The following is a 27,842-nucleotide window of genomic DNA, read 5'->3' on the forward strand; positions in this document are numbered from 1 at the left end:
CTCCTCCGCTTCCCCCCTCTCCCCTCCCCTCTTCCCAGTCTCTACTCAGCTAATCCCTGGGAATGGCAGAAGCTACAGCAGATCATTGGGACCTTGCCAGCACAAGTGAATGTGCAAAGGACTCAGAGAGGATTCCTTGCACGTGGAGTCAGAGCCATGCTGAAACCAGCTCCCTGCTGACACACACGGCTTCAAATTCCTTCAGCACGTGTTTTAAAGGGAAAACAGGAGAAAAGAGTAGAATAGGCAAAGACAAAAAGAACAGGTTAACAGAGAGATGGGTTTTTTTTCTAAAAGTCTGAGCACTGAACGTACAGCAAATCTGCTGAAGAACTTTGCTTCTCCCGCTTCTCCATCCCTAGAGAGCACACACCACATAAAGATTATTTTGCTCCAAGCCTCTCCCCTTGCAGTGAATCAACCAGGTCTCTCAAAAATAACTTTGGTGTGGTTTCTGAATTTTATTTATTGTAGCAATACTCGAGTCACCACCAGGCACTCACCATGACTCTACAACCTGAGGTAAATAAATGAGACATAGCTCTATTAATGCTCTAATTACACATGCAACTAGCCATTCACTCTGCAAAGGTCAGCTGTCTTTGCTCATAAATGTTAGTGGAGATACAGGGAATGCAACTGAAATGGCAAAACTGAGGGCCAGGATACATTTCAAAGGTATCCCCTTGCACACGTGAGGTTGGCATAAAAGTAAGTACAAAAAGGAGCCAAAATGCCCACAAAGAAAAGTGACTTTCTGGATACTCTGATAATCTTACACGAATGTATTTGAACTGCAGTGCCAAACACAAGCAACTGTACATTCAATACCATGGGGTGTATGTAGATTGAAATAAAAAGCATGCTATGTGAACCATAATATTACTTTGTATTTTAATACTGTGCTTGTTCTGTGTGGATGAGAAAATAATTCCTACTGGCACTGTTAAGATTCCAGCTATTCTCAGTTGTGACAGGCTACAAACCAGCTGCATGTGGCTTCTGTTGTATTCAAAACACTGCAAATGGATTTTAAAAGAAAAATAAATCACCAACAGCTACTAACATGCTGCTACTAGACAAGAACATCCTCAAACACTTGTTTATACTAAAAGAAATCAGCTGCTCTCTCTACCTTCTCCTGATGACAATTTCTACCACAAAATGCTGTTTAGCCAGCACTGACAACTGCATTCAACACCTGCAGTCAATATTCAGCAGCTGGGGAGACCTGCTGTAAAGCCCTTTCCAAAAGCCAGACATGCTAATCTGTGATTAAAATAAAATAATCTCTAGCTCTGCCACTATTTTTACTCTTCCTAAATTCCCAAATTGATTAAAACGAAATCTAAAATCCCAGCTGAAAATTATGACACTTCTTACCTTGTAATTTCACTCAAGTGTCTGATCCGAGGTTTGCCTTTAAAAGGGGAAAGAAAGAGAAAAAAAGAAAAAAAACCCCTCAACACAAACTTCACTCCTGACAGCCATGAGTTCATAAATTCTGGGAACAAGGAGTCAGCTGACTTAGCTTCAGTAATTTATACAACTCAATCCTTGGCTGAGCAAAATGAATGCACCTTGCTTGTGAAACTTTGCTGTGTAAGAAAATTCCAGCAGTACAAAATACAGTGGCACTTCCTCATATCTTCAGCCAATCAAACTTTCCCTCTGCTTTGACTTTAGCTACTAACAGAACACTAAAATAAATTCAAGACTACAATCTTGATCTTCTAGGTGTCCAAGATCCTTACGCTTTGAAACAAAGCAAATAAAGGATCACTTAAAACTTTGAGATGTACACTATGGCCAGGAGTTTTGATACCTGCCAGAGTGAAAAATCTCCCACAATGAGGACACATCTTTCCTGTCCAGAGTCAGAGTTGTCTTGGGGCCAGTCTGAAACTGAGACACAGTTTTCCACAAGAACTATGGCCATCCTAAAAAGCTCTTTGTATTTTCTGAAGTGCCAGTTGTATTTCCTTACCTTCGACGTTCTTCTGTGCAATGTGATGCAGCAACACCTCTGGAATACACAGCAGCACTTTTCATGACCAGGAAATGGGCTGGAATGTGGTTCTGCCAGGATGTGACCCTCTCACACACTTCCCAATACTGACAGACACAGTTCCTAAGTTCCATTTTAACTGCCCCTAATCCTCCCTCCTCCCAATATATTATACCATGCCATTTTTCTTATATTTTGTTATATTTTTGTCTTACACCTCTGTTTTTCTTTAATAAAACCAGAACTCCTCAATAGCATACCTAACTAGTAGTAACATTCTACACATTTTCCACAGAAAGAAAGGGAAAGAGCAAATATAGATATTATTCCGAGTGCTCTAATGCCCATTTCAGTGGTAACTGCCATGAAAATCACCTGTACTGCTGTGTGGGACAGCAGAACAATGATATCAACATTAGCAAGCCATGGCACAGCTTTGCTGGAGCAGGATGTGGCAGAAGGCACCGAGAAGATCTAAGTCCAATGTTCTCTTTTCCCAGCCTTCACACCAATCAGCAGTATGGAAATTAACACAGATGTGATAATACTGAGCAAGGTAGAAGAAGAAATTAGGAACATGTTTAATCTCATTAACCACAGATAACAGTAGCTCTGAGAGAAACCCAAGCTGTCCCCCAGCCTTTCTCTGTATTTTTTGCATGTGTGACTACAGTCAAGAAGATTAAATCACCCAAGAACTCCCAGGAAGGCTTTGACAGAGGCTCTTCAGGGTGCCTGCTGGACTCCTGCTGTAGCCATTTGCCATGTGTCTGTCTTTTCACCCTTCTCTGCCCCCCAGCCCCATTTTTGGACAGTTGACACCTTAATGAGCTTCCCCTCATACCTGCAGCTCTGTTCTCCTCCACATCCCCACCATTTGGCACAGAAATTCAGAACGAAGATACTGTCCTGTCATACCACTGCCCACACACCTGAACTCCCTTTTAGCTGACTTCCCATCCCTTTCCACATGAATTTCAGGTTGCCATCCATGCATGCAAAGCTTGGCAATATGCCACCCCAGGCCAGCTCTTTCTCAAACAGAGCTGTTCTTCCTTGACATCTCCTTCCTCTACACCCACATTTGTGCATTCTGTCGAACGACCAAGCAGTGTCTCTCTCCTGCTGCATCGTCTGTTTTAAGTATTCCTAAATCATCCAAGAACCCAGAAATAAACAAAGAACTCTCAAATCTTCCTTCTCCCATTCCATGGGGCTCATCTACTTCATTTAAGCACTACCTTAGGGGGAAACTGGCTAAATCCCTGACGACAGTGGCACTGACAGCAACTCTACCTCATGTCTCTCACAGCAGAGATACTGAGATTTGACCCAGTTCTTGGGAATTTGACTGAAGTGACTCTGGCCAGTGAAACATCAAACATTCAATCCTAAAAGCTGTCACCTGTGGCCACCTGACTTGTCTGCAATAAAACAAAGCCCTAAAGCCTTCAGCAAGGCCATCTGTAAGATTTCTCTAGTGCTTCAAATCACTGCTATGTGTTTTCACATTCATGTCTGTGCAAGCTCTGCTGTCGGCATCGTCAAGCAAAGATCTGTATCTAAGTCACAACTCAGTAGATAGCTCTGGGGATGGAAGCTTAATAGTCCTCCAGGCATAAAGATCCCTGGAACTGCTTACTGTGTACAGCAATAACATGATAAAGAATAGTGTGACTGTGAACAGAAACAAAACTATGCGGCACTCAGCAGAGCTAGAAATGCAAAAGAAGCCATGAAGAGAAAAAGTAGATTGTTCTCCCAAGACTTCTTGTCCTTATTTCATCTGAATATATGTTCTAAAGCTAACTAAACCATTACACAGGAAAGACAAGGAAAGAAAAGAAAAATACTCTGGGGGGAGGGGAATTCAACAGATGGAATCAACACAGGCAAGTGACACTGCAGTAGAACTGTTATTTATGTTACAATTCTCATTGATGGCTTTTGCTGGGTGCACTGGCTCAGCCGCCCCGGGTTACAGCTCTGCTTTACCACAATGGCAGCAGAATCCAGCAACCAGATGCACAACCCTCCTCTCAAGCCCCACAGCACACCCCTGGAGCAGCTAATGCCTTGCAGAACTCATTACTTGATTAAGTGCTCTTTAATATCCACAACGATGGAAAACACTTCTTAGAATGCAGCTGGGATCTGCCAGTTCATACACAGCCAGACACTCCTTTACACTTCCTTTCAGAAACCTTAAATGCCCTACCAGCCACCTTTAATGAAGATCCCCTCACCAAGTAAATGCTCCATCCTTCTAACCCACAGCCTCCTGACCACATCTCCTCTTCTTCATCCAAACCTGGCATCTGCCCAGCCCATCCAGGCTCCCACACCCTGCCTGTCCGAGCACCCGAGCCCTGGAGACTCTCCTGCAACAGCTGAGAACTCCTGTTCCTGGTGAGTCACAGCTCCCAGCTATTCCAGGCAAGCAGACTTTATTTCCCCAGTGATCCTGAGGGCAGGGAACATCTTTCCATTTTGCTGCCCACTTTATTTCAGTTTTTAGCCACCTTGCCTCACTCTAAAGATTTTCCCTATACCAGGATATGCTGTGGAGTGAGAGGTGTGAGCAGAGGGCTCCTTCCCCCAACATCCATGTTCCATTTCTTTGACAGTGGTTAGAGAGGAATGGTTCTCATTCCCTGCAACCAGCTGACAGGAAGCAGTCAGGCACCACAAAGGTAAAACAGAGCAGCTTAAATGGAAGGGTGTATTTTTGCCAAAATCAAGAGCATTTCCTTCACATTCCTGAATAATTTCCTCTCTCCCCCTGCCTTGTGTTGGCTGCCTCATGACTGTACATGAAAAAGGAAGAGGAGGAGGATCTCAGGAATATTTGGAAGTCTGATGTTTTGATGTCTCGTCTAAAGTAACACCATGCTGAGAGGACTGCACAGGGGTCAGGAAAAAGAGATGTAGCAAAAGCACTGATTAAAAACAAAAATCATTCCAGGAATTAGATCCTTTTCATCTTTCCAAGCTGAAGCATATCAGTTTCCCTTTCTTAAGGCACTGTCCTTCCCCTCCTCTCCCTGCAGTAGTAGCTGCCTGTGGTACACTGCAATGTTGGCTCACTTCCACAAGTCAGCATGTCTGAGAGAGAGTCTGGCTTGAGGCAGGGGGAGGAGGGAGTGAGAAAGCTGGGGCAACAGAAAAGGGACTCAGAAGCCACCTGCCTGCTTCCAACTAACATCAGTACTCTGGAAACAGCTGCCCCATGAGCGTGTTCCTGACTCCTGAGGTGATAATTTCACAGAACCAATGTGTGTTCATCCAGTCTCATTCTCCTGGATGTGGCACGCCAAGGAAACAGCAAAACATTCCTGCACTAAAGCCATGTTAACAGGGAAACAGATTGTCCGAGAGTGCAGCTGCTGGTCCCTCCACAGAGCTGCTCCAGCACTTCACGGCAGGCAGTGGCAAGGGGAGAAGGCATTCAGCCATGATGCTCTTCCCTCCGGTTGGGAAGACAGATCCCCAGCTGGAGACTGGAAAGGTAATGGGAATTTACAGATTTTGAACATCCTGCCACACCCCAGAAGATCTGGATGACACCTGCTTAATATGTAGGATTTTGTCCAAGACCTGTCAGGTGGTGGAAATTTAAACATCCATGGGCTAATCCTTCTCCCATCACCAAAAAAGCTTTATGTTTATTTATATATGGCCATATAACACTTTCCCAAGCAGGGGCTGCTTTGAAGACCTTTAGAAACCTCTCTTGATCCGTCTTCACCTTTTCATAACCAAGGGAGGGGATTATTTGTTTGTAAATTCCCAGACACACATTTGACCCTCCTGCCCCCCATTAGTCACTAATGGAAGTTAAAAGGGCTGCTCACAACCAGCAGGAGACCAGCTCTGAAGAGCATCCCAGCAACCCTGCCACCCCAGGCTTCTCCACTCCCAGTGCTCTGTTTTGGGCGAGGGAGGAGAATCCCTGAAGGTCCAGGAGAAGAACATCAAGACAGTGACACATTGTTCTCATCACACAACTATGCAGGACGAGCTCAACCAGGTCAGCAAATGCGATCCCTTTCAAAACACCTGGTAATACTAAATGATGATACTAACTCTTGCAGGATCTGGAGACATTTTTCAAACCTTAACGCATTAAACCTCAAAACTCCTGAAGTCTCAGTTTCTTCTTAGCAGTGACTATGCTAAACTAAGAGGCTGTGATATTTTGAACATGGGAGGGGGGGTGCTCTGCCAGAATTCATAATTATCTATCACTATCTGTATTTCCAACTGCAAGATTAGAACTATTTTAGTCAAAACTAGAAGTTTCCACATGCAAATATACAGCAGATTGGTAGAAAAGCATTCATAGGTCTTGGACAGAACCACCATGGAAAAGTACCAAGAAACCCAGGATTTCCAGATCAAATAACCAACAACCAAATTCCTATTAAGTCTGGCTGCAGAAATCTACCTCCAGATCCTTGCTCTGCCTGAATTAGATGAGGGTCTTCCACTTCACTACCTGAGTCCTTCCAGCTCTTATAGAGAACTGTTTGCATGCCTACAGTGTGCAGTATCTCCCAGTTTTCACCCCTGAAACACGAGCTGGCAAAATAGGGACATAGCCCTGAATTCCTCAGAGCCCAGCTGAGGGGGAACCACTGTCTGTTTTGGGAAGGGTATGGCTATTCTCACTTCTTGTGAGGAATTTTAAAAGCTCCTGGGTGTTTCTAAGTGTGGGGAATACAAATTGTTGTATTGGATAAAGCTTTCATGCAGTCACAATACCATTTCCTGCTCAGCTTTAAAAGAGGTATTTCCAAAACCAATTATCACCCAACAAAAGAAAAGGTGAGTCTTAGCAAGAAAACCTCCTCAGGGATACACGGATTCATTACAGGGTGAGGGGAATTCAGAAAAGAGCCTGAAAAAGGAAGACACCCCTAAGGCAAGTTTCATGAGAGTGGCAGAACCAGAGAGCTGCACCCAGACTCTCAGGGGATGCCAGGTCAGAGCTGCATTCACTTTCTAGATTATACAGTGCCACAGCAAGAACTACTGGAAAAACACTGCTGCTATTTCCCAAAGGACTGTTACAGCAATACCTGTTTCACTCACGTATCCTGGGGAACCTTCCGTGAAAAGACCACGAGAACGTGAGATGTGGAATGTGAAAGTGAAGCCTCTCCATAACTCTGTAACATGCTTACTGAGGCAATTTCTAATAAAGGGTAATCCAGCCTCTGAATCAGAAAGAAAAATTATCTTGCCTGTTGAGAAAGATGGAATAAGATTTGGCTGCAGGAATAGGACTGAAGTCTGGATGCTTAACTCAAATGACTAAGTGACTATTTTTCATGACCCAAATTCTGGCTACCCTAGAATAGCACCAAACCTACAAACCAAAAAAATAATGTTATAAGGAATAAAGTTTAATATTCAAATTAAGCAATTATTTAGAGAAACTATAAATGAAACCGAAACCAATCCAAGAATGTGAATCAAATGAAGTGAGCCACAGAGCCTGCCATCCTCCTTTCGACAGGTCTGGAAACTTTAAATTTAACATTTACCACAACCCCACCTCCTCCTCTGCCCATAAAAGGCCTGGCTGCAACTTTCAAAGCTGCACAGTGCCCATGTCTTTGGAAACTTGTAAATAAATTCTCCCCACCTTTGAGCTCTGTTCAACTCTGCAGGCCTTGGCCTTGAATCCCTGGCTGTTTTGCAATGTGTGCAATAACTTTGTTCTCCTGGATACAGCCATACAGTTGCCTTACATACCTTGCAAAAGGTACAAAGCCAAACAGATATCTGACAGAAGAAAAAGACAGAAAGATATTTAAATCCCAGTGCTCTCTAGCACTTTAAAGGTGAAATTTAAAGGTTGCATTCTGCAAAGATACCGTCAAATGTAAAGATTACAGATTTATAAATAGTCTGTAGTGCTGTACATTCTTGCAATATTTCTCAGTCCAGATTTCATCTAGGCCACATCTGATAACATTATCATCTCTGACTATGTAAACCTTCCAAAACACATTTGCTCTTGCCTGTCCTAAAATCCAGGGCACCCAGTCAATAGTCACATTCCTCATTCTATCTTTCCCACCTCCTCTTTGTCTGTTAATGCTGTTGCCATAGATTTTATTATCAATAATCTATTGATATTCAGTGTGGATTTATTATTTACTGTACCTCTTGCTCAGACATCTTGTTTCCAAGTTTTTATGATTTGGGCAAAGTTAGTATAGAATTTACTGTGGTAGCCCTACCAATTCAACCCATGAAAGAGAGCAGGCATCACATACACAATCCCGTGCCCTCCTCCCTCTGTCCCAGCCCTGGAGCCTCCCATCTCTCCTGCAGTACCCCAAAAAAGGATCCTTTTCATTGCTCAGAGCTGCCGGTTCCAAAACTCAAGCAGTGTTTAATTTTTTCAGATGCATTAATATTCTTTTATCTAGTTGAGCTGTTAATGCCAGGCCAATAAAAATTAGAAAGGAAAACCCAGCTTATACAGTTTATTTTCCCACCAGGGCCATTTGCAGTGTGCACACACAGAAGCACCTGTAAAAGAAGCTTTGGCAGCTCAAAACCCTAAAGTTTTGATCCAGTCTAGGGAAATGAGGTAACTTTTGTAAAGAAAAATGAAGAAATAAAAACTGAATCATCTTCTTTGCATGTTCATGACTAAAAAATAAATCATTTAGCAGCAAAGCAGACAAGGCCCAGGTTGCAGGTTTTACTGGAAAGGCTTCAGAGAAACAAGGGAAGAACAGTGAGGAGTTATCAGAAGTGACTGATGGCAGCATCAGCAATAACCTGAGCAACACTGACGTCCTGAGCAGCGTTCCTTTTGGGCTGTTGTGTGACACACTCTCTCTGTGTGGCATTGACTCCAAGGTTCCTGCAGCTCATGGCCCTGGGATTGCCTGTAAGATTTCACCATGGATTTTTCTGACAGAATAATTTATTTACATACATGCAACCCATGGACGGCTTTGGCTTGGTCAAGAGCCTAAGCTGGAGACTGGACCGAGGAATCTCAGATCCTTTTCTTGGTCACAGACTTCTTTTGGGACAAAACCTATTTCTGGATGTCACTTCCTCATGTTCTACTGCAGTGGGGTGCTCTGGCATAAATTATTTAGCAATCTTCAACAGAGATGACAGAAACTGTAATAAATCCTAATAATATAAATTCTGTGCGCACAGCAGAACTGAGCAATTCCATCAGTTCTGCTCTTTCTAGAAATTGTTTTCTCTGAACCATTTAATACCCTTTCAATAAATACATAATAAATAAAATGTTGCAGAAAAAAAAGAACCACTAGTTTACCTTCTACTTGCTAACAACAGGCCTTTGTGATAATTACCAAAAATACAGGTTTTATAATATGATTAAAATTGCCCTTCTAACATAAGTGAACTTCAGGATTAAGGTGCTTGAGTAACCTGAATATTGCTCCCTTTGTATGTATTAAGCACAATATTATTACACTATTCCCCCCTCTTTAACTTTATCCTTACAGAAGAGTACAACCTGAACCCAGTCAGGAGGCAAGCTGGGGTGCAGAGTGACAGGAACTGCCATCTGGAGCCTCTCCCATCTCCTCTGCATTTTACACAGATAGTGGAAAGTGCAGTATAAGAAAGAAGCGTCTTGTGGTTTAACCACAGCTGAATGCTACTCTCAGAAATCCGGATTCTCCTCTTGTTCTTCCTGGTGTCTCATGCAATGCTCAGGAAGTCAGCTGAGCCACACAGGTAGTCTCTAACTGCCTATTCCTCATTTCCCAGAGCATGGACTGTGGCCTGATTTGCCAAAGTCCTGGGCACTCCCAGCTGGGGCACAGCTTGGATCTAAAAAGCTTGATTGAGTTCAAGTGCAATCTGTAACAGTGGGGGGAACCAAAACCAAGCCACCCTCATCTGAGATATTTCATATGCAGCTCACAAAATTCAGAGGAATTTCACAACTTTAACCTATTCATCTTCTCCACATACACAGAGACAATGCAAACATATCTTAAAGCCATGTTGTGAAAATAACAGTGATCCAGCCATTAGAGTGAAAACTCCTCAAAGCACAACCAGAGGAAATGAACAAAACAAACCCAAAACCTGTTTTCAGCGCAGATCTAAGCTAACCTGAAATAAAGAAACCCTTACACTGAACAATGATGATGAAACCAGCTATTGAAATCAATCACTTGCCACTCTAATATTTTTGTCTGTGTGCTGAAAAATCCTTAAGTGAGATAGAAAATACAGAGTGCAAGACAGTCAGAAGTACAAACACAGCATGGATCCTGACATCTCCTACATCTGAATGCTCAGTTTACCAACACAAAACTGCTGTTTATGAGGGAGCTTTGTGCATGTGAGAGCAGACTGATCACTACAGATTTGGAACTTGGCTGAACTTGGGATGATTTTAAGGGTGACAGGGCAAGACACGCCTGGAACAAAATTCGCCCCTCAATAAACCTCAAATCCAAGTAACAGGCAAATCACTGGACCCTAAATTTGTATTTTACGTAGCCAAAACAACTTTTTCCTCTGGTCTTATTACTAGAAAAGGTTGAAAAATTTCTGCCCAAACAACTCTTGCAAAACTATTTCAGTTCAGCACAGGAAAAACCACCCTTCAAATCTGTCAGAATACTAAAATGCATGAGGCCATGCAGACCAAGGCAATCCCACCAGGAAGCAAAGTGCTTGGTCCAGCCCAATTCTGCCTCTTTCCAGAGGCACAGTGGAGCTCCCTGGAAAGAGCACTCACAGCACTGACCTCACAATAGCATCATTTTCCATTTTTTACATGAGATTTATCACATTAGTCACAGATCTGATGTCTTCACCAAGATAAACCACTCTCTCAACTTACAGATATTTTGCCTGAGCAAGGACAATGACTTTGGTGGTTCTTTTTGTTTCTTTCCACAATGAACTCTGATACTGCCCTAGAGGCTAATTACATCAGGAAAGTAATCAGTATTCTGAGATGCCTTTTCCTGATGCTGTCTTCAAACCACATCTATTCAGCTTTCATCACCGCTCTCCCTTCAAACACCCCTTATCCAGAACGATCTGCTCTTGGAACAATTCAGATGCTTGATGTTTCCTTGATAGGCAGTATCTGTCACTTGATGCTGAGATTCGAAGGCTGCAAAGGCAGTTCCATCCACACATTAAGTGGTTCCAGCACTACTGTAGCAAATCAGATCAACCCTGATGCACCAAATTTAACTGAGGGTCTCTATAGAAAGTTCTTTAACTTCTTTATGCCACTGTGCTGTCAGTTATTAATCCCCAGAAGGGATAAATTCAAGCATCAGCCTGCATTAGGCTCAATATTTTACTTCTGCCTATTTCTCTCATCTTCTGGAGAAGTCCATGTCTTCCACTTTGTTTTGATTTTGTAACACTGTATTGATGACCTTACTGTTATTAATCTGTACCTCATACTTCTGCTTGAAAATCATTTACAAAAACAGAGGAATCGATGACTTAATACAACCCTCAGCATCTTTTACTGCAAATTCTTCATTTGCTTTGCTCAAATACAGCCTAATTTTTCTGGTGTAGTAAAGAACCAAAGACTTGAATAAAAGACTTGCTACCTTTATTAATGCCTGATTGATCCAATGATCAAAACTAGGAATTATCTTCATTTCAGCATTATATGACACAAAATTGTGCCACTACACTGCCTTTAAAAAAATATGTAATTTTCTACCACTCTGATTTTGTTTTATTTTAACTAAAATCATAAAATCAATAATTCTTAGACTCATTTATCTGATTGCTCTCTTCTTTCAGTAAGGGTCATTAACTCCACATCTTTCAGCCTCACTATACTTATTAGTTGGTTTACTTTCCTCAGTTCTACTGGGGTATACCAAATCATTTGTGTACCTTACCTTTTTTGTCTTACAAAGTCTACAGGTAAGTAATTTCCTGCCTCTTTTTCTCCCATTTCAAGCTATCAATAAAATAGATGAAATTAGAAGATACTTATTTCACACTTCCTGACTTGTGGAGTAAGGAATAATACATTATATTTTAAGTAGAGAATTTTAAATAAATGTAATCAAACTACAGAAGTCCGAGACTATTGGGCCAATTCTATGGCTTTTGTAATACTCATGTCTCTTGCTCCAGCAGAGAGACCCCAATTCAACTACAATGTCAGGGAAGAGGAAGCCATTTGCTGCCATAGTCAAAACTCTCCTAGTTTTCAGCAAATTAGATTTAGATTTGTTTTAAAGTGAGGGAAGAGCCACAGAATGTTCTTTCCTCTCTTCGGAAGAAAGTTCAGAGTAGAGTGATAACAGTTTTGTTTCTCTTCACAGTACATCCCACTAAAAATTGGTCTATATTAGAAAGCTTTGATGACTTGATGGTATTTCCTGATATCCAGCTTAAACCTCCCCTGACACAGCTCCAGAAATTCCCTGCTGTCCCTGGTCACAGAGAGCAGAGATTGGTACCCTCCCCTCTGCTGCCCATTGGGAGGATGCTGAAGGCTCCAGTGAGGTCTCCCCTCAGTCTCCTCCAGGCTGAACAAACCAAGTGCCCTCAGCTGCTCCTCATAAGGCTTCCCCTCATGAGGAACACTCACACTGAGAAACTGAGTTGGGCACATCCTCATCATCTCTGGGGTCATCATCCAGATCATCCTGATCAACTCAGCTGCTCTCAGCTTTGTACCTTGATCACCTCAGCAGAGGAGCCATTTGGGAGGTTGTACAGTAGATACCATCCTGCAAGAATGACCTGAGTGGAGAGCACGTGCATTTCGAGAACAGAAATCATCCCAGAATACTCCTTGTCCTCGTGTAATCAAAGCCTGTCCTTTGCATGGAGTCATTGTGGGGCACTAATTGTGCTGGACAGCAGCTCCATAGGCAGCAGCCACTGCCCAGAGCAGCACAACTCACAGCCCAGCCTGCAGGAAACAGCACAGGGAACACTTCCCACTGCTCCCCCAGCCTTTTAACACTGCATGGAACAGTAACAACTGCGTGTAGAAAGTACTTTGGCCAAACAGCAGAAATACTAAATGTGCCTCACAGCTCCTCCAAGTCTTCCATGGGAGCATCCAAACAAAGTACCAAGGTAAACTTTGGCATATTCTGCTGAGTAAAAGCCTCGTATATCCAAATTTTTCTACTCACATGTTTGGCAAATTTTAAGATGTAAAATATAATCCTGTGTGGATAGACAGGGAAATGTAAATGTTGAAGATGGAACACAGACCTCATGGGGACAAGTGTTAAATGAGAGAACCTCGGATTACTGGAGGGTCAGAGGCACAAAGACAGCACAGTCACACTGAGCAGCAGCAGCAGCATCTGCTTTGGGACTTCTCTTTCCTATATCCTTGATTTACAGAATGTACGGACGCCAGAGTATTCCCAAAAATGGCAATGCTTCCTGACTTCTACTTTCACAGTCAGTGAGCAAACAAATAGAGCTTCAAAACTGAGCTCCCAATTCAAGCCACACTCCAACAGGCTTTTCAGGAAAAAGGCAGAAAACTCATCCTACAAGTTTGGTTTTGTTGTATATTTGCAGTTACTAACAAGCCTCTAGTGGGCTACAGTTCCCAGTAATTAATGCTTATTTGTTCCCTTTTCTCTCAATAATACAAATTTTGGCTCTCATGCTCTTACACACAGATATATAAACATGAAAAAAAGGGCAAACCAATGTATTTTATTTTGAGCTAACAAGCTCCATGATTTCAGAAAACAAGAAACACGCAAATAATATACCAGAGCTTATGTTTCTATATAACTAATAAAAATAAAACGAGGGGAAAAGACCTCACTAAATGGGGAGTGGGAAGCATATCAACTGTAAAGATAAAGCAGAGATAATACAGTTCTACCTTGCCTCAGAAAACGTTCGTGCAAATTTTTGTTTTATTTTTAAAGCAATTTTACTTTTTGTCTTCTTTGGTGCCTTATTTAAAAAAATACATACTGAAAACACCAAATTCAGTAGTTGGGGAAAAAAATAGCAACAAATTTAATCATACTTCAGAAGTACAGTTTCTATTTATTGAATGCTAAGTGAATTTGAGATTTTAATAAAGGGAAAAAATGGGAAGAGTGATGTCTCACAGATTACTTTGCCCTCATATAATTTTTAGTTAAAAAATTGAAGTTTTGGGGTGGAAGCAAAAGTTGACATTTACTGACATTTAGTAGTTAAAATGTAATCCTTCCAGAGAATGAATAGCAGAAAAAGGTGGGGGTGGAAGAGAAGGAAATCAACTTCTGCTCTGATTACACAGAAGATAAAAATTAAAAAGCGTGAAACAAACTCAATGAAAGCACTAAACCATGAGTATTTGCAGATGAAGTTCTTCCAAACAAGGAGGATGTCAGAGGTCCCAGGAATGCTGATTTTGAGCTCCCTAGAAATACCCCCTACAACACAAGCAGTCAACTCTGGACCATTAATGGCCATCAGTCACACCAAAGTGGGAAGAGATCATTGCTCCTGATGTCTCAGTGGCAGTAATCAGTGACCAATACACGCTGACAGCTCACAACATGCACAGGATTCTATTCGTCTGGTTAGGGAAGTGCTTTATAAATGTAATTAACCCATTTTCTAAAAGTAAATAGAAAATTAGAAAATCCCCACAATCCCCAAGTTTTGAAGCAGGGCCACTGACTGCTCTGTGCAGATACAAAGCACCAGTCAAGATTTCTGTATTATCATGCAACAAAATGTGCACAGGAATCTAAAGATTGCTACAATCCACAGGTAGAAGGTATTTTGATGAATAATTTGCAGATTTAGATTAAATATGGTATGAAAGCGTAAATTATCTCATTAAAGTTAATTTATTTTTTAATTAAAGTTTAAGTATCATTTGAAGGCTTGAACAGACACTCAGTGCAGTGTAATTTCTCAGTAGGGTCCCTGCATTAGAAAAGTTGTTCCTCCTATGAAGTTAAAAAGTTGAAACTGAGGGAGTTCTATCCTGGTGAGCTCTTTTTTGCAAAAAACCCCAAACCTGGTAGACTTGGGAGCTCAGAAGGATACTGATCTTCAGAGAAGGTGAGGAGTCCTTAGTAATAAGAAGCAACATAAACCAGAACCTTAATTTATATTAATAATATTAAGAGTGTTAATCTCAGCCAAAGAGCATTTAATGCTCTTGTGCACATAAAGGGGGAATGACAAGCAGTAGTCTCCTGGTAATCCCCTACGCAGCAGGAAACCAAGGGAAGATGGGACACATTAACGTTATTAGTTTTTTATATAAAACAGAGCAATGCTCCTTGGTGATGAAGGTGGTGTGTTGTGTACACGAGAAGTTGGTGACCAGTGGTAATATTAACAACACCTCCCTCTACCAAGCCACCCCTATTTTAACTTGCTCAAATGCAGATCAGAAGATCAGGTTTAAAAGACAGAAACTTCCCTTTTGGTCTGCCCAGTCAGAGCAACCTCAAGAAGCAGAAATAAATAAATATCTGGAACTTGCATGACTGAATCAGAAAACAGTTGTTGGGCACACGGTACAAACACAGCACACTGAGTGGCCTCAAGTGTTTGAGCTTAAAAGGTTCACATAAACAAAACCAGAGAACACTCTCCTCATGAGCTTTGATGCTTGGGATAGATAGGAACGAAGACATGGGAGAAGCTCCACGCTGAGCAGTATCATGGATGCTTTCCCACGCTATCCACAGAGGTTTTTGTCACACAGCCCTTTCTCACACTGACTGTTCAGGCTCAAAGCTCAAACCATTCTCCTCCTCCACAACTGCCCTCCAGTGAAACCTGCTCCCTTCTTGTAGGATGGAGGAAAAATCCTGCTTTGGTTTTAAACCCAAGCTGTCCTACACAGTTATTACCTCATATTGCCAAAAATGAAGACTACCACAAACAGCAAGAACCATTTAACAATAAATTACTTTTGCTGTGTTGGATGTTTTATTGAGCCAACACTTGTGAGAACTTTTTTCCTTATTTTCCCTGGCAGACTTGGCTTTTGTGCACAAACACAACACAGCATTCACCCTCCCTCACACCTCCACAACTGATTCAGACAGCAGAGAGGTGGGGAAGGCTCAGAACTAATTGCTCTTGTATAAAGTGTTTTATCACTAATGTATACTGGTGTTTTCTCCTCCTCCCAAGTGCAGCAAGAGGTCAGTTTTTTGCAGATCTTGCGTGACTTGTCCCACTGTTCAACAGTAACAGACACAGAGGCCCAGCCCAAGCAAAGGCAGTCAAGACAGCCAGACACCCATCACAACAGAGACACCCTAGCAAGCAGGGTTTCTGAAATCCAGATGGAAATGAAAGTCACTCTCACACTCCCTCTGCCTTCAAGAGGCCTTTTGCAACAGCATCTCAGCACCAGGAAGCAGTTATTACAAGGCTAAGAGGCTGGAGAAAAATTCTACTTGATACCAATCCCCCGGAACTGGGACTGTTTCTAAATTAATTGACCTTTCCCCATGCAACCACTCTCTCTTTGGCAGTCTGCTTCCCTGCACTCTGGTGCCAGCAATCTTGGGAGATGCTACTTTGTAGGTTTTCAAACATTAAAAAAAAAAATCAACTGAAAGCCCTCCCAACTAAACATGATAAATCTGGAAAACCACCTAATTCCAGTACAGAAGGCAGCTATGCAGATATTTTGCCCTTTGTGAGCATGATTTATGCACCACAAACTGATGCAGAGCTAGAGACTTAAGAAAGTGAGTGAAATAAAGAGTAAGAATACAACCAGCTACCAAAGAGGTTTGCAATTCTATTCCAAGTTCCAGATACAAAGCTTAGCCTTTAAAAGTCAACAGCAGACTTCCAGAAATTGAATTTCTTCATACCTGCATTGGAGTGCATGATTTCATCATATATTTAAGCCATTAAGTATTAACTACCCAAGCCTCTAAAGTTTCAGCTTCTGGTTTTAACTGTCTTTAGCAGTTGAGTTTTACCTTAATTCATATTAAAGGTGAAAATGAGGAGCAGAATGTGCCTGAAAAGAAGTTTCAATGACATTACAACTGTTTGTATTTCCACATAAAGTGCCTTCCTGCCCTGCCCTTCATAAGAGCGGGAAAAAAAAAAAAGTCTAAATATGAAGAGCTGTTGCAAAAAAACCCTATTTCACCTTATGTTTACACCCAAGTTTAGACAAGTACAACTTGCCTAGGAAGACACACCCTTACATGAAACTATTGTGCAAGGGATGGACATTACCCAGAGGCACAGCCACCAGCAGAGCTGAGGCCAAAGCTCCACTTCCCTCTCCTTAGACAGGAAGATATTTTACCCCTGCAGCAGCAGTACACTTAACACAAGAGAAACAACAATATGCCTTCTGAAGCTCAAAGTTTCATTATTTATCCTGACAGTTTTGTATTTATCAGTTGTAACAACAGGATCTAGAACCAAATTTGTACAGTATATTGAAACCCCAGGGGGTTTCTTCACATTTGAAATGCTCAGAGAAGCTCTGTTTTCTTTCAAGATCTTCACAGCATCACAACCTCTCAGCTCCTGGGGCAATGAATTTCACAGGTCAACTGTGTTTTAGAAAATCGTTTTAAATAATGCAATTTTCCAAGGTCAATAGCAGCGAGGCTTAGTTCCCACCCTAAGGAAATGGGTGCCTTGGAAAACCCAACTGAGCAGGTTTAATTGGAGCAGGTTTCACATTACTGGGCAAGGTGAAAGGACTGACAATTTTTTGTGTTATCATTCACAGGCAGACATTGAACATGGGTCAGAAAGAATAGTGCTCTGCTCCCCTTTATCACAAACTTACTGCTACAGGGTTTGTATGTATGCAAAAGCCCTATTTTGTCCACAGAAAAACTCTTTAAAAAGCAGAGGACACAGCAGTGCCCTTAGAACAGAGAGAGGGCTTGAAAGAACAGGAAGCTTCAAAGCATCAAGGAACCATCAAGCCCCATCTACCTCCCAAGTGTCAAATTTTGACTGTAAATTGATTGGAAAGGGAAGAGTAGAACAAAATGAAAGGCTTTTACTCTTCACGAAGACAATGGGGACGTTGTGCTGTAGCGTGGCTGCAGCAAGGCCGGTACCGTGGCACAGCAGCTGAGCCAGAAAATGCGGCCCCCTCCCCTCCCTACCTTGGAGCTCTGACATCTTTGGTGCTAACAACTCGTTGCTGTGGAAACCAGACTGCTTCTGACAAAGCCACATTGACTAAAAGCAACATGTGGGAAAATGGAGTAAGGCCCTGAGAGAAATTAATCCTTTACACGAAAAATAAATACAATTTTGGTTAAAAATTAAGCAAGTAAAGGAGAGTATTTCTCAGTGTTGGAACAACAGGCCAGGAGAACACTGCCAAATGCCAGGCCTCGCGGCACTGCAAATGGATTTTAAGGACACTTCATCCCTGAAATATATGGTAGATTCAGGGCTAAGGAGTACACACAGGAGTCCAGCACAGAACACAGGTGAGTGTGCTGCTCTCTATCCATTTTGTAACTGCTCTCCTTTGAAAACAAAATTACACCCAGCCCCACCCCACAGTACAACAGAAGCTAAGGGTGGTACAAATCAGCACTGCAGGGCTTTCGCAAGGCCCAGACTGACTCACACCTGGGCAAAACACTCACCCAGCCAAAACCTCAGCACACAACAAAGTCCTAGCCATGGAGATCATGAGTGCTCCACACCCTGCCATTCCCAAAAAGTTTATGTATCTCAGAAATGCCATCCAAAAAACCCATAAACAATCAATTTTTTTCTGATTTCTCCCCTTACAAAGGGCTTAATAAATCTGTCCTCAGCCCTTGTTGACTCAGATCCCAGGAGCTGCTTTAGGGTCTGTTACTTGGAATGCCAGCATCCCTAGGAGAGTATTCAAGAAAAAAAAATCCTGGGAAAAAGCCCATGGAGAAGAGCCAGAGTTTGAACTGGCAAGACTTAAGATCTGTGCACAGTGCAACTTTAATAAGACTGGCTCCTTATCCAGATCATCTGAAATTACTCATAAGGATGGCACACTCAGGGTGGTTTGTTTGGTTTTTGGGGTTTAAAAAAAAAAAAAAAATCAGCAAGCCAACTTCTCAGCAGTACACTCCAGCAGCTATAAGAGACCTCATGAAGCAGAAAAATCACTGAGAACCAAATTGAAAATGTACAACAGCAATGTCTTGTCAACACTTCTGTACAGAGCACAGACATGACAGCTAAAACAGACAGAAGAGAAGATGCTTTTGACAGCCAGTGTGCACAAATTATTCCTTGAGTCAGATGGCAGCAACAAGTTACCTGGAGGAAAACTTAATTTTTACACAAATTTAATATTTGGGCTTTCTCTTAATACAGGCCATGAAAGCTCCAGTGCAAAATGCCAGGTGTCACAAAGATTCAGGAACTCGGAGGCCACTCGTGATTTACATGCTGAGCAAGAATCCTTTCCCCCTTCACTCCCGAGGTATTAAAATGCTGCAGCGTTACAGCTTAATCTCATTTACAGAGCTTTGAATCATCTTAAGTACTTAGGAAGTCTGTGTAAAATACCACAATCCCTGCAGTTTATACACCCTAATCCAGACAGACTACACCACCAGCTTTCACTGCTGCTGATTGGAAAGATGTTCTCACGGTTTTCCAATTAATTAAACAGGTCATCTACTCTCCAACTCCAGCACTGGCCACATCCCTGCCACTTCCCTTCCCATCGATGTCGCTGTGCCACACGGACTTCAAACAACTCTGCAGGACGCAAAGACACAAAAGACAGCTCTGCAGACAGCTGGACTGTTGCTAACAGAATATTGCACACCATCCCAAAGTTTGCTGTTCTAAAGACACAGTTATCATGGAAAACCTCCAAAACAGGGAAATGTATTCAGGTCATATGTGAAATGGGAACTTCTTCAGGGTCAAGCAAATAGCAACTGCAAAAAACTTTAGGGATGCAAAATGCCGCATGATGGTGTAAATAAATCAACGATTGTATCTTTTTTTAAAGAAAAAGATAAATCACTGTGTACAGTGAAGGGATTAAAGCAGAACAGTCTTCACAGGAAAGATATCAATCCATTAACTTTCTCAAATTCACATTGACTCTTGCTCCCAATAATGGTGACACCTTCCTTCTCTATGCTTCCTGTGAACTTATCACAGCATGAACATAATCTGTTTTCAGCTGAAACTGAGCTGGCACAAACAACAACAAGAAGCCATTTATTCTCAGGCCAGGCCACTCTTACACAGGGTGCTACCACAGTCAGAGAAAAATACACTAAGGAAAAAGGGATGTGTGTGAGCTGTGACATTCAGGCGTGCACCTGATTCTTCCCAAACGTGATCAGGTTTTTTCCAATCTGGACATCTCTCTACATGATATTACCATAAGTAAATGCAGCTGAAGTACACTCGTGTTGTAAATTAAGTTTAAAATTCTTGCATATTTGCTCCTTTGTACTTAAGCTGATTTGCAAAATCCAGTTACCTGTAACGAGACTCCCACTAGCAGAAATCAGCGAGGTTTTCCTTTGGTTAAATGGCACAGGAGGATTTATACTCTAAAGGGAGGAGGGAGAGACATAGAGAAGAGCCTTCTAGTCCGAGGAGGGTGTCAGGCGGCCAGTGGCGTCTGACCGAGGCACACACGCGCTCTGCTTTCAGCACCCTCCCCACAGCTGCCCTAAGACACTTATCTGTAACACTATCAGGTCTTTCAGCTTGGCAAAACGGGGAACACGCCTTGATCTTCCCCAGCTTTGTTGCCACTCAAGTCAGGGTATAACTTGTGCCAGCTTGCTGAGACACTGGGGGAGAACGCAGAAGGTGCAAAGTAGCATCAATGCAGTTTTGCTTTTTCAAGATGACTTAATGGTTTACAGCATTTGGCTTTCTGTTTCTGCTTTTTAGGCTTAATGAACTGCCATTCAAAAAAGTAAAAATTTATTACATATGGTTTCATTATTTCAGACCAAGCCCATCTTTTTATTTTTTAAACTATTTACTGTATTTCAAATAAAGAGCACACCAGTCAAGAATGTCAGATCTTCAAAGTAAATTGATAAGTCCTCATTTTTCAAGAATTAACTAGTCCAACTGACACTCTGAAAGGTGCCAGTCTGGCCCCAATAAGTACAAAGCACTCAAAGACTCTGGTCTTGAATGACTCACTGGTTTAAAAACAATTCTTGTAGCAGTAGAAACGACCCACTTTTTAATCGACTGGAAGTTATTTTAGGTATTTTATGCATATTTACGTAATAGTCACCAAGATTAGCACTGAAGGATAAAATTCAAGGACCAGTCTGATGCTATCCATATTTTAGGTACTCCTCCGTAGACAGGGCTGCCACTTACCTAGAACTCTTCTGAACTCATATTCATTCTATGCTGTATCCAGTTTTGATCTACAACACGGCTCCCAGACTTTGTTACTCAGACTTAAGCTGTGTTACTGACACTGAACTTACTGCAGCATGAGCTAAACCAGCATAAACAGGCTGCAGGAAACATGGTAGGTAAGAGGGGACTACAGAATACTTCACTAGAAAGTGTTAGTTTCCTCCAGAAACACACAATCATTCCAGAAGAGCTGCTTCACCCTGGATAAAACCTAACCAACTATTACACTTGGTTCCCCAAATTCTCATCACAGTTCTAAGCTTAGCACACCATTATTCTTCCTTATGCCAAAAATGTTGAAATGTTTCATTCCTAATCTGGCATAATTCTCTTCTAAAAATGCAATCTGCAGCATCTAAGGAGATTGTTACCATTTCCTATTCTACAGGCAATCATCAGCCTAAAATAACCTTCACTTTCACAGTGTGCAGTGCTTTCTCCACTGCTGCATCATTTTCCTTGGTCATCATCTTACTTCATGCAGCAAGAAGGGTATTTTACAAGCACCAGCTATTTAGATAACTTGCAAAACAAATGCTTTGGACTGTACAGTCTCCTGTTTGTGAGCAATCATGACCTGGCTTCAGGGTAAACTAACTGAAAACAGACTGTCCCACTATTAGCTTTTGCCATGCAGAATTATTTAATGTAATCAGAAACATTAAAATTGAGCGAGAGGCAGAAACATAGCTCAAGACTAAATGGAACTGAGGCAGAATGCCTTTGCCCACAGCAACTCACCTATGGAAGGCAGAACAACATTCTCTAGATAGTCTTATGTGTGGGTCCCAAGAATCACTTCAGGAAGGACTTTTTTTGCAAAATTTGTTTCTCTATTACCTGTTTTCTTTCCTTGTGAGAAGAAAGTTATGCTAATACTGTTATGCGTAACAGCAGAGACTCCTACTCTACAATTATCATTTCTATCATTCACTAAACATTCTTTAAACCTAAAAGGCAAAGAGGGTGTTCAATTTTGTTTGCTTTTTGCTTTATTTAACATTTGGGCTAAGCCTATTTGTCTTCAAATCAGCAAGTTACAGTCACTTTTCTGCTGGCACTCAGCAGCACAACACATTTTCCATGAGGCACGGGATGGCTTAACTCACTATTTATTCTAGAGGATAAGGTCTATGTGTAGATGTGGCACTTGGAGACATGGTTCAGTGGTGGACTTGGCAGTGCTGGCTTAACGGTTGGACTTGATGATCTTTAAGGTCTTTTCCAACCTGAACAATTCCATGAAGTAGCAGGTCCATTCATACACTCCACCTTAACCTGGAAGTGTCAGGTGGCTGGAGGCACCTGCAGTATACGGGGAATGTGTCCAGTGCTTAGGGGAGAAGCATTTTACCTCTGCTACTCAGGAGTTACTCATCCTAAAAGTACCAATGCACCCATAACCAATGGACTTGGCTTTCCTGAAGTTCCAAAGGTCTTTGTTTTGTGCCTATGCCTGAACTGTCCTTCCTTTCCTTCTGGAAAGAAGCACCATCTGTTTACTGAAGATTAACATGTAACACTGTTTTTACATCCTGAAACATCCACCAAAATCCTGAAGCTGCAGGTGCAAAGAAGCCCCAATACCCTGCAGAAGACTCTCTACCTCTCTGCTCTCTCTATTCTTATTATTTCTTAATCCCAGCTCTGAGCCCTTCCTACCATTTTCCACAAAAATAAAGGAGATCATCAAATACATTGAAGTATTACTTTGACACCACTTAGCAGGAATTTGTGCCAAAAAGGAAATGAGGGAGAAGAAAAGAAAGAACAAGGAGCTGTGGGTTGGGGGTTTTTTTAATGGAAGACAAGTCCCAGGAGTTCACATTTATCCTCACAGGTAACCAGCTATTTTGGTCTCCTCTCTCTAAAAACAGTGAGGAGTGCAAACACCAGCAGAGAACACTTGGGCTGATGTCAGGGTTAAAGAAGTGGAGGTTAAATTTGCCTTAAAGCTCCAAAAGGTAAAGTGAACGGAAGGGGGCAGGCTGGCAGAGAGGAGATAAAAATAGAAGTGACTAGACTTCACTTGACAGCTATTTCTGGATCAACTATGGAAAGAGATCTGAGAAGGTCTTCTATTTGTAAGGGAGACAGAGACCAAAACATAGTTGCCTTCTAGAAGGCCACAGTCCTGCACAGAGCAGTTTTGTTTATGCTTCTACTTTTCTAAATCCCCATGTTCTCACTACTTGGAAACAGTGCTGTTCAGCCAAAATGTCATTATGTGTCTAAGTGAGAAACCAGATGAGATTTTCTGGAGTAGGACAGCAATGCGTGTGGCATTTCAATTTAACAGAAACAAAGCTGACAGCACATTGTAAAACTGGGCAGCAAATCACAATGCCAAGCAGAGTAAACTAAGCTACACAGTATTTTAGGAAAATAACCAAAGCCCTGCAGTATTTTCAAAAGGATGTATTGTGTTTTCCCACTCTAAAATGATTAGTGAAATTCTAACCAGTTCCAATTATGGATGTAGACTAACAGCAACAACAGGGACCTCCCAATTACAGCATGGAGTGCTTGACTGACATATGGCTCTGGGGATGAATATTTTTGCCTGTTCAAGCCCTTTCCTCTTGAGTACCTCTGTTAAAATTCCTTCCATTGAGTAATTTCTATCCAGATCCTGGCAGTGCTGGCTCTGTTCCCATTTAAAAGAAAACCTGCAGGCAGAAAGCAGTGCCATCTGCCCAGTCAGGAGCTGCTTTAATGGGCAAGTTTGATGTGAAGGGGAACAGCCTATTACACTTTATCTTCAGCAGCAGGAGTGATGTTCTTCCTTTCCCAGGAGCAGGTTACAGCAAGCACTCTCATGCCTGAAGTATTTGTCCACAAATATACATAAATCTCAATGAATATGTGCAAGCAACCTCCAGAAAAAAATCCATCCAGCATGCCTTTTTTTTCACATTCAACTTGCAGTTCAGTCTTCCATTTCTCTTTACCTGTCATACCAGTTGGGTTTGTTCTGTGACAGCTTCATCAGCCTCCACTTTCTATTCCTGTAAGTGAATGATAACCCTGCCATCACACCTGAGAAGAATGAGCAGTGGCAAGGCCCTGTTGTCCTGACACAGAGAATTCTGCTCTGAAGCTGTTTCTGAATATTTTTTCCCAAGTTTCTTGTCCCTTTTATGTAACTGCTTTGACTGGATGATTTGCTCTGAAGTGTCATCTGGAGCAGGTTTGGGACTTGTGTGGCCCAGTTCAGGTTCCACAAGAAACAAAGAAAAAACTTCTTCTGAATATTTTCATCCTTGCAAATATCTTCAGGGCTGGGAAAAGATCTTTCTATTCTTGCCAATTAACCAAGCAGTTTTTATCCCTCCTTGTTGGGTAATCTTCTCACTAGCCCATCTTTGCAGAGAGCAGCGGATTCTCTCTGGGCTGCTGGCAGTTTTACTTAATTGCATGTTTAACTTTTTATTCAGCACTTAAACCCATAACAATGAGAAATACACACATGCAAGCAGCAAACTATTACCTGCCATTCATACTCCCTAGAGAACTCATAAACATCTTAATATTGCTGCCATACTTCTGTCCCTTTCAGAAGAAAAGTGCACACATTCCACAGTTGGAAGGGAAAGGGGATGACAAACACATGTACAGGGTAAGCTCAGTGATGTATCAGCCACTGCTGACCTGTAATGACTGGGGAAGTGGAACTTTGGTCCTTAACTTATATTAAAAGTTCTGGAAAAAATCAGCCAACTCAATCAGTGCTAAACAGAAACAGGTATTAGAGACTCCACCATAGGTTCCTCCAACCCATCAAGCAGAAGACATTCTGTCAGGGCACAGCAGTTTCCATTCTCTTCCCCTCTCCCCATCTCTGAGGGCTAAAATAAAAAAAATATTTTCCACATGCTAATATCCATTGGAATCTATTTCCTACTTCATTCCAAAGCTACCAAATTTGCTCTGGAACATACTTGTTGCTACTGGATTGTCCTCTGGGATGGCAGCTTCTGATTTAAAATGCTTCCAGCCTTTCTGACTACAAAACCTTTGAAGTATGAATGATCTCTAACCAGCAACAAAGCCATGAACTCTTCAGAAACAGCAGATCAGCTTCAGCATTAACTATTATCCTTTATCACGGTATGCTAAGTTTAGAAATTAATGCTACTAGCACTCCAGAAGGACCTGATTAATGGATCACCTCAGAGTTGCAAAAACTTGACACTCCCCATGGCAGGTGCAAAACCCCAGTACCTGCAGTCTGATGTCAAAACCTCCAGTTTCCCCATGATAAACTTCTGTGAGTCAGCTACGTGGAGCTAATACAAAAGAGTGTGATAAAGTACACGAGAGTGTTGGAAACACGTGAATTAATCAGCAAATTATTGTATTGTAAGCTTTTCTAGTTCCTCTATTAAATTTTTTTTTAATACCCAAAGCTGCCAGGTATTTCCAGGCTTCTCTACCAAAATGCAAAAGCTTTGGTGGGGACAGCAGTTTTGTTTGGTAGAGACCATCTCCAGGCCTTGGCAGCCCTACAGGTGACCAGTAGCAGATCCACCCTGATCCCAATACACATGCAGTGTGTTTAAGAAAAAGAAGGATACCTGAGAGCCTCCTTGACCCATCAGATTAACATCAGCAAGGCATCTGTAACATCCTTAAGTAATTCTCATGGCAATTACTTCAGCTGGTTCTCGTTCTCTCCTACTGAACAACCTGGCTCTCATTTAGGCTGCTTTTTTTCCCCCCCTAACAATGTGGTTTAAGAGCATCAGGGAAATTTTCAAGTTTAAAAGCTGTAGAACAAAAGGCAAGTAAGCTTTATGTTCTCTAATGAACGCTTATTGCTCCATTTATTTAAGTGGTACTTATCACCATAAATATCTACTAAACTCACTTGCCCTACTGGTGTAATCAGTGCTTTCACAGGAAACATCCTTTGGTAAACGGATTGCAAAAATAAAGTAGGAAAATAAATGAACAACTAGAAATGTTTCTTAAGAAAAGTCTTCAAACAGAGGAAAGACTGAAGATCAATGAACATTTAAATATTTCACAGCTTAGGCCTATTCTTTGCACAAGATCCAAAATAGTTTCCTTCATGAGTATTGCATAATATGTTCATTCAAAATCTAGCAAGTTTTCTCCCAGAACACACCAAGACACGGTTCTCTCCCCCGCTTTTTTGTCTTTTAAATATGAACACGAGAATTTCACAGCTGATAACGTTATTCTGGAAACTACACAGAATATTCTGGAAAAGGCTCAAGTTGAGACTCCAGTGTTGCAATAGCAAACGTTTCCACATATTCAGATTCTTCACCTCTTTGTGAAAGGTAAGCAACAGAAAAAGTAGCTTTTACAGCGTTCTGGGAGCGAACTCTGGCCTCCAAACCATAAATAAGGAAAAAAAGACAAAACACACATACCTTCAAAGCACATTTCTGGCCTGTCTCCTTGTTGAAACACTCCAGTACTTTGCCATTGATTCCTAGCCCTAGCACACGTTTGGAGAGTTTGTAGTCATCTGTAACTGCATGTTTTTTTATCTCTAGTTTGACATGGGCTGTTCCCCCAGGCAAGGATTTCACACTGCTCTTGCTCTCCACATGACTCTCTGCCTGGGATTGCTGTTCACCTTCACTTTGTTCCATATCAGGGAAGAGCCTGGGATGACAGAGATACCCGACAGATTCCTGTGGGGTATCCTCAGCAGAGTCCCTTCTCTTAAGCAATCAAACCCAGTGCTTCAAACAGTCCATTTGATCGCCATTGAGTCCTGAGTAAAAATGTAAATAAGTGTTAGTAATTGATGTCAACTAACTGTTGTCCCACCTCACTGCTTTTCTCTTGTTTTTAACAAGACGACCAGGCGCTAGAGAGAACAGAAGTGGAGGGTCACCTCAGGAAAGCACACTTTGCGTTTACAGACCAGTCACCCCAGTTCCAAGACACAGCTCTCAGTCTGCAGGTATAAATCACTGCTTTTACTGTAACAAAAAGTAACTGAGTAACTGCTGAGTCTTGGAATAACCCACTACAGCTAAGCTCTGTAAAATAGAACAGAGCTTCAAGCTTATAAACCCGCATCAACCACTTGTTGCCTCAATGTTTTATGTAGAAATCCTCACGATGGTCCCCTGCCTCATCCCGACACTCCCGAATTACGCAAGAGAACCAGGAATACCTGGACTGAACCCCAGAACGGCACTGCCTGGGTAGGCACCGAACCCTGGGGCAGTGCTTTAATTGCCTGGGTCCACAGGAGAGGGGCAGGGACCACCAAACCACCCAAAAACTGGAGTCCGTGGAGATGCCATGGCGTGGCTCCCAAAGCCGAACGGGTCCCGCTGGGGACTTGAGGGGGATCCCCGGGGCGGGTCCCGGCGCCAGCAGCCCCGTTACCACGAGCAGAAGGGCCGCTCGCTCAGCACCCCGCGCTGAGGCGGCGGCGGAGGGCGGGAAAGCTCTGAGGCGAAGCCGGGAG

The 27,842-nt window shown here is 42.1% G+C and overlaps 1 protein-coding gene across 1 annotated transcript in view; it reads right to left on the minus strand.

Moving 5' to 3' along the window:
• MAPKAPK3 (mitogen-activated protein kinase-activated protein kinase 3) overlaps window positions 1-27,836 on the minus strand; it is a 51,114-nt gene extending 23,278 nt beyond the window's left edge. Inside the window, exons 1-2 of the mRNA XM_008632149.2 lie at window positions 27,543-27,836; window positions 26,785-27,134 (exon numbers count right to left, since the gene is read on the minus strand). Of these exons, the coding sequence (XP_008630371.1) occupies window positions 26,785-27,009 (225 nt within the window). The 5' untranslated portion in view covers window positions 27,010-27,134; window positions 27,543-27,836. The remainder of the gene's footprint in view (window positions 1-26,784; window positions 27,135-27,542) is intronic.
• Between the last annotated feature and the right edge of the window lie 6 nt (window positions 27,837-27,842).

This window comes from Corvus brachyrhynchos, unplaced genomic scaffold (genome assembly GCF_000691975.1).
Source record: "Corvus brachyrhynchos isolate BGI_N302 unplaced genomic scaffold, ASM69197v1 scaffold4, whole genome shotgun sequence".
NCBI classification, from domain to species: Eukaryota; Metazoa; Chordata; class Aves; order Passeriformes; family Corvidae; genus Corvus; species Corvus brachyrhynchos.